This window comes from Rattus norvegicus, chromosome 10, assembly GCF_036323735.1.
Source record: "Rattus norvegicus strain BN/NHsdMcwi chromosome 10, GRCr8, whole genome shotgun sequence".
NCBI lineage: Eukaryota > Metazoa > Chordata > Mammalia > Rodentia > Muridae > Rattus > Rattus norvegicus.
Window position 1 is genome coordinate 85,442,109 of NC_086028.1, and position 7,669 is coordinate 85,449,777.

Here is a 7,669-nt window from a genome sequence, read left to right on the forward strand (position 1 = left end):
GGGAACCTGTCTCCTACTCAACCACCAAAACAGCCTTTAATGGTGATACCACTTAATCCAGCCTTAGACTCTCCTGGAGTGCTTCTCGTACTTGAAATAAAATCAGGGGGCTGAGGACAGTTGTGTCTGTCATGTGCTTGCTGGTTTGCATTGGAATCCCTAAGACCCACATACAAAGCCAGATGCAGTGGAGCCTGCAAACCCAGCACTGGGAGATGGGGGAGGCAGGAGGATCCCGGGACTTGCAGGCCCATGAGTCTAGTCAACTGGTGAGCCCTACGTTCACTGGCAGACACTGTCTCAAGTAACATGGACAGTGACAGAGGAAGGTGTCTAGTGTCAACTTCTGGCTTCCTTACATGCACACACACACACATACACACCACATACCACACATATCACGTACACATAACACATAACACACACACACACACGAGTAAATAAATAAATAAATAATCAGTTTCTCCCAGAACCAATGATCCCTGCACACCTCCAGCCAACTACTCTCCACTCTGCCCCGCTGTAGGCACACTGCTCCCCTCCCCCCATGCTCCAAAGGTACAGCTTTGTTCCCTCCCTTAATCCCTGCTGTCTCCCTGGAATGTTCTTTCCCTCTGGATGTCCCCTCTCTGGTTTCAGGTCTCAACACAAATGTCATCTATGGGCAAACCTTGGCCATGGTTACTAACACCACCTAGACCTGGATCCAACTCCTCTCTCTGTTCTCTTAATGTGGGTCTGGCCATGGGTGACCTCAGAGAGAGGCTTTTCCCTTGAAGGAAATCACAAGACATATATGGGGGTGACTGGACCTTTCACCTAGTGGGGAAAAAAACTTGTTACCATTGAGTGAATCCGATAATACAGATTTTTTTTTTTAAGCCAGAATAAGAATTTATTGGGAAGACAAAGGATTTGTATTGTCTTTAAAAGACAAAAAGTGTAACAAAAAAAGGTTACACCCACTCATGTTCTGCTTCAAAAGCATGCCAGCCAGATCCCCCACACTCAATGGAATTATTTACAAATCACAGTCAGGTGTTTTAGTAAAGCGAAACATTGAGTATGTAAATATGGCTTTGTGTGAGTAGATGGTACTCGACCCTACCGTAGATTCCTCCAAAGACAGACTTTGCATTTCCTCAAACCAGAAAATACATCATGGACTGGAACTGACCCTAAGAACCGGTCTGTCTTTGTCCAGTGTGGTCACTTTTTAAGGTCTTGAGATGAGGTGGAGTTAAGGTGCAACTCATATCTTTGTCCCCCTTCTGGCGATGGTATCTTTACCGCACGAAAGTGTTGCAAGGTCCACACCGAGGTCTTGTGACACAAGGGTTAGAGACACAGGGCCCGATGGGCTTATCACATGCATTGGTTGTGGCACAGGGATTGCAGGGGAGACTGAAAACAAGAAATTATTGGAGCAAGTTAGGGCAGAGTGAGTTCAACATATAGAAAGACACTAAAAACAGTCAGATTAGCACCCTTCCTTTGGATGTCTCCAGGTAAAAGTGTGAAGGAATAAGTTAATTCCCACCAAGAAAACAACTCACCCAAGGAAAAGTCATTCAGCCATACTCACTTGCAGTCCTCGCTCTCCAGCAGGCCCCTGTACGTGTTGATCTCACACTCCAGCCGGGCCCGGATGTCCAGCAGCACCTGGTACTCCTGGTTCTGACGCTCCAGGTCAGCCCGGATCTCACCAAGCTGGGACTCCACGTTGGTGATCAGGCACTGCACCTGGGATAGCTGGGAGCTGTAGCGAGCCTCACTCTCTGTCAGGGTGTTCTCCAGAGAGTTTCTCTGTGGGAGAGAAGGCAAAGGCTGTCACAGAGCTGTTCCCTCTCAAGGGTCCTGCATGGCCTTCCAAAGAAGTCACAGGCCTCAAGAGATAAGAAGAGAGAGAGAGGCCCCAAGGACACCCCAGTGACTCTCCTCCCCACTCCACACTGCCCAGCAGCAGGTCTGGACACTACACACCAGGTTGTGCTGGGCCTGCAGCTCGATCTCCAGGGCATTGACTGTGCGTCTCAGCTCAATGATCTCGGCCTGGCAGGACTGCAGCTGCTCTGAGCTGGACACCACCTGCTTGTTCAGCTCCTCAGTCTGCAAGAGGCAAGGGGAGGGACAGGATCAGACCCTGCCCTACAGTCCTTGGGGACTCGGTTCCTGAGTGACCATGAGCTCAATGCCCACCTGTGTGGTGAACCATTCCTCCACTTCCCGGCGGTTGGTTTCCACCAGGGCCTCGTACTGACACCTGGTCTCATTGAGCACACGGTTCAGGTCCACAGTGGGAGCAGCGTCCACCTCGACGTTGAGGCGGTCTCCAAGCTGGCAGCGCAGGGTGTTGACTTCCTGGTGTGGGAAAGGGGGAAATTCAAAATATCACAAAGGACCTTGAGGCTCTCCTTGAGAGAATGCAGTCGGGTGCCTGGTGCACTGAATCACTCCACAATCTCCATTCCGTTCTTTCCCAGCGTCCTTTTCCCTATGGCCACTGACTGACAGATTCCCCTTCCAGACCATACCTCATTCTGCCCTTCATGCTAAACATAGCACTTTTTATTCAGAGGGATAGTGCAGTTTCGTATCAGAGCTGAGACATGGCAACCATTTCAATTCTTCTCCCTAAAAGGCCAGTTCAGAGGTCTTGCTGAAACATCTCACCATATCTGTAAGTGTTTTTCTCCTTAAGCCTGGACAAAGTTTGACCACAAAGAAAACAAAGCGATCATCTCCACATTTTACTATTGACCTCTTTGTGGAGCCAACAGAACTTGGTTCTGGGCTTAGGTAGCCATCAGACAGATTTAAATTATATCTCATCTTTAACACTCCCATATAACTTCTAGAAACATCTAGAACCATGTTTCTCAACCATCCTAATGCTGCGATCCTTTAATACGGTTCCTCAGGTTGCGGTGACCCCCCCCCCAAACATAAAATTTATTTTCATTGCTACTTCATAACTGTAATTATGCTACTGTTATAAATCATAATGTAAATATTTGATATTTCCGGTGGTCTTATGTGATCCCTCTGAGAGGTTTATTTAACAACCCCCCCAAGGGGTCGCCACCCAAAGGTTGAGAACCGCTGTTCTAGAATCTTTAAACTGCTCATCTCCCCCACACCCCTCTGAAGCTCTCAAGTGCTTAGCACAAATTTGGTGCATATCAAGCTCTTGGTTAGCATTGACTCACTACATACAGAGTTCTAGCACGTGTAGTTTACAACCCTATGTGTCCTGGGTGGTGGTGACTGATGAACACATTGTTCTGTGTTTCCTCCAAGCAGCACAAACAGCAGAAAGAATTTTGTATGGCAGTGAAGGACCACACCCTGAAGTGTGTTCTGAGTCCATCTCAGCCCACTTGTTGGGCATCCTAAGCCACCGCCCTTTGCCGTTCAAAGCAGAGAATCATAGTCTGCAATGGTGTCCACACACACTCTCCCAGCAGCTGCCTTAGCTCTGACCTTTCCCCATTACTGACTGAGCTAGCCAACTTCTTTTATTCTTGTTCCTGCCTCTGGCTGAAAATCTTAATCTCCTATCACGATTAGTCATTCTCTACAAATCCATTTTTGTTTGGAGAACAGCTTTCTGAGCTAATTGAGCCTCAACCCACGGGCTCTCCCGACAGCCTGTGGCAGTTAAAGACATGTCCTGGCCAGTCCAACCGTGCGCTTCACTTTGGGAAACTTCACCTGTTCGTGGTTCTGCTTGAGACACAGCAGCTCCTCCTTCAGGGACTCCACCTGAGCCTCCAGGTCAGACTTGCAGAGGGTCAGCTCATCCAGGATCCTGCGCAGGCCGTTAATGTCTGACTCCACCAGCTGCCTCAGACTGAGCTCTGTCTCATACCTAAAATCACAGGAGAATCAGGGACAGACTGTAGGAACGGGCCTAGCCCCAACTCTGCTTTGGTTTGCTTCGTTGGATAACTAGGAATGACAGATACGAGTTTTTATAACTGTCTCCTACTTAAGCTGTCAAGATCCAGAAGTAGATCCTGCAGGGAAGTACATGCTAATGACTTTCACAAAGACAGTGAATCTGAGGAGATAAGAGTTTGTACACTTCCGAGACTTCCAGGATGAATGTATTCCCACATTCTCGTGACTGAGTTTTGCACACAGTAGAGAACTATGCTAGTCACAGACATATAGTTTGATAGTATTGAGGTTGGGACTGGAGATGTTATTCTACAAAGGGGAAGAGGGAAGAGGAGGGAGTGTGGATTTTGGAGAAACTACTAGAGGAAATCTTGATCAACATTGGCCTGTGTGAACAACAGAGGAAGGGGTCGGAGAGAAGAGAGGTGGAGACCAGCAACGCCCCATCGATCCACCCACTCACTTGGTCCTGAAGTCATCAGAGGCCAGCTTGGCATTGTCGATCTGCACAACCAGCCTGGCGTTCTCAGATTTGCCACACAAGATCTAGAGATCATAAAACATTGTATAATGAGCAGTGGGGTGGCTCTTTTCATCAAGAGAAATCCTGTTGATTTGTTTACATGGAAACATCAGAATTAAAAAAAAAGACATATCATGTTTCATGTCTGTTAAATGCTGTGTACAATAAATGCTCAAAAATTATCTGAGGGACTAAATCTGGAGGCAGGCATGCATATGCACAAAGAAGCATCAGAAGATGATCTTATTTTTCCCCTTTCTTAATAAGAAATATCAAGTAGCTGATACAAAAAACAATTTGCGTTCGTTTAAAACAACTGATATTTGGTTGGAAAGGCTCTAAAAGCTAAAAAATATTCCATAACTTAATAAACGTTCAGTCAAATTGGCAAGATGAAGACGTAAAGCAGCAAGCGCAGGGGCCTAGGCAATGGGGGCTGTTCCGTTCTCCAGGTCATCCTCGATGGCTTGGGACCATGTTTATTTAGTGTCTAATATTTCTGGGTTTAGCCAAATACTCTGATTCCCCACTGGACATGGTGCACCGAAAGAACCCCATGGGCATCCAGGTCAAGACAATGAGATCAGAGTAGTAAGGTGCCCAGAAGAGGTCCACCAGAGGTCAGAGCATCACCATGCCAACCAAGTTAATAAAGAAAAATAATGGCCCTTCCTACTACGTGACTTCCTCCTTCAGCTCAGTCCTTTTCTCTTACTTCAAGGAAATACTTTCCGAGCTCAGAAACACCCACAGGCCACTCTTAACCATTGTCGGGAGTTCTCTAAACTCCTATGACTTCCACTGAGTCTAATTTCTGCCAAGATTCAAAACTAACAGTCTCCAGTCTGCAAATAGAAGAGTCCACAAGAAAAACATGCTTAAAGAGCTGGAAGTGTGGCTATCGAATTTTCCACCACACCAAGAGGTCACGTCAATTCTGTCTCACGCATTCTCCTGTCAACTTCCTTCTAGAAATGCTGTGGTTGGCCATCCCCTCACCTTCTGCTGCAGCTCCTCAATGGTCCTGAAGTAGGCCTGGTAGGCGGGGCACACCAGGGGGTCCTGCTGCTGGCTCCTCTCCTGGATCCTGCTTTCCAGCTCTGCATTCTCTCTCTCCAGCTGCCTCACCTTCTCCAGGTAGGAGGCCAGGCGGTCATTCAGGAACTGCATGGTCTCCTTCTCATTGCCATTGAAGGAGCCCTCACAGAACCAATTGCAGTTGCCCACATTGGCGGGGATGTTGCAAGCCCCGGGCAGGGTGCAGCCATGGCAGCTGGGGGGCACGCAGGGCCTGGAGGAGCAGCTGGTGCGGCAGCTCAGGGCGGGCAGGCAGCAGTTGTATGGCATGGTGTTGGAGGAATTTGAAGTGCCGGTCTGAAGTCACAGAGTGAATCCTCCAAGCCTCAGAGCTCTGAGTCCCCTTCCTCTGATGAGCATTTATACTCACTCCAAAGAGGGTGTGGACATATAAGTTGACCTCTCTTTTTTTTTTTTTTTTTTTTTTTTTGGCTTTGCTCATTTAGTGATGGTCAAAGGCCTCCCCATTCATTTGCTGTGCTTCCTCAGAAGACTCCCTCACCTCATAAAAGGCTTTACTTGGGCTTCTCCCTCAGTCAGGACTCCTTGCCATGCTGTACATCATGAGGTAAGAGCTTGGTGGTATGACTTCAAAGGATAGGTCTCATGAAAGGCCCAGCCTTCATTAGTAGGGTGTGGTAGGTCAAGGGTCAGTGCTGCTACTCCGTGAGGGCCCTGACACTTGAGTGAGCCACTGGTCCTGCTTGATGAAGCAGAGAAGCAGAATTCTTCCTATATCCAATTTCCAAATGTCAGAATCACAGTTTTCAAAACAAAAAATCAGGGGCTAAGACACCCTAGCTTCTTTGTGACCCTGCTTGTAGATACCATCCCCCAAGACAGCACTAGCATCATGGCCTGCCAGGCAAGGTACTAGACACTTCAAGGAGTGCAAGGTGGTCACGTGCTACAGACAGAGGGAACTCCCACTTGCTGGATGCCTGTACAGTTCCCAGACAGTCCAGGTTGGCATTTTTTTTCACAAATCTTGGATCTTCCCAACCCTCGATAGGCATCTTCAAGGCAAATGCTTGAACACAGCAAAACCAAGTGTCGCAGGTAGAAGGTGGCTACAAGTCTAGCATCAGCGTCTGTTCTTTTTTATCATTTTGCACTGCAACTATACAAAGAGCCCAGCTTCCATCTGACCCTCTTTGGTCAGGTCTTATCTCCTCTCTGAGCACTCCTTTTGTTCAACTTTGAGCATGACTTTGTCCTGACTTGTACCTTTATCTCTGTTTGAGCTTCTGACAGAAAGGACAGGGCTCAAATTCATCCTTGAGCCCCAGTTCTAGGACCTTGCTACGTGATGAACACATTGAGTGAGTGCGGGCCAAATAGATGAAGGCATGAACAAGAAGTAAATATCCGAAGCAGGAGGTGACAAGTAGCGTAGAGAGGTTTGCAAGTTGGGAAAAGCAAGCATCATCCAGATTGCAGGCTCACAGACATGGATCTGTGCTGGGAGGCAGTGCAAAGTGCTGTCTAAGAAACAGAGGGAGAAAAAACAGGAAGTCCAGGTGAGATCTGGGGCATGCACCATAACACAGCAAGAAAATTCAGCACGGTAGAGGAACCCACGTAAGTGAAGCGAAGGGAAATGGTAGAAGACAAAGCTGCTAATGAGGCGAGAGACATATATATCTGCCAGTCCCCAGGGAAGACTTGGACCACCCTGGTATCAGCATCCATGTGAGTCTTAGGTATGACAAAAGTTTTAAGGCACCATTTCAACAAATGGTTACCATTTCCTGTATAAAAAGCTAGAAGCAGACAGACCAGCAAGGAGGTTGTTGTAGCAGTCCAGGCAAGCAGCAAAAGGGGACAAAGGGAGTCCAAGGATAGAGTTCACAGGAGGCATGTTAACGACAGATGTGGGCATGGTTGGGGTATAAGTGTGAGAAGTATAGAGATGGGCAAAGGGGAAAGAATAGAGAGAGAAAAGCAAGAGCTGAGGGCCAGACTTTGGAAATTCCAGAGAAGTGGAGACAAAGGAAGAAACAATGAAAAGAGTGAGTTTATGTCAGCACGGATGAGCAGGGAGAAGGGTTTATGAAAGAAGAGGCCATGCAGGCCAGCGAGATGGGTGTCAGGAAGGGGCTCGCTACGCAAGCATGAAGATCATTCAGATCCCCAGCACCTACATTTGAAGGCAGGTACAGAAGC

The 7,669-nt window shown here is 47.8% G+C and overlaps 1 protein-coding gene across 1 annotated transcript; it reads right to left on the minus strand.

The window, feature by feature from the left end:
• Positions 1–879: 879 nt before the first annotated feature.
• Positions 880–5,839, minus strand: Krt33a (keratin 33A). The gene is made up of 7 exons (NM_001008757.2): positions 5,426–5,839; positions 4,367–4,449; positions 3,715–3,871; positions 2,200–2,361; positions 1,984–2,109; positions 1,586–1,806; positions 880–1,404 (listed from the first exon to the last, which is right to left on the minus strand). The coding sequence occupies exons 1-7, from the start codon at positions 5,771–5,773 to the stop codon at positions 1,287–1,289; spliced, it is 1,215 nt and encodes a 404-aa protein (NP_001008757.1). The 5' UTR covers positions 5,774–5,839; the 3' UTR covers positions 880–1,286.
• Positions 5,840–7,669: the final 1,830 nt, after the last annotated feature.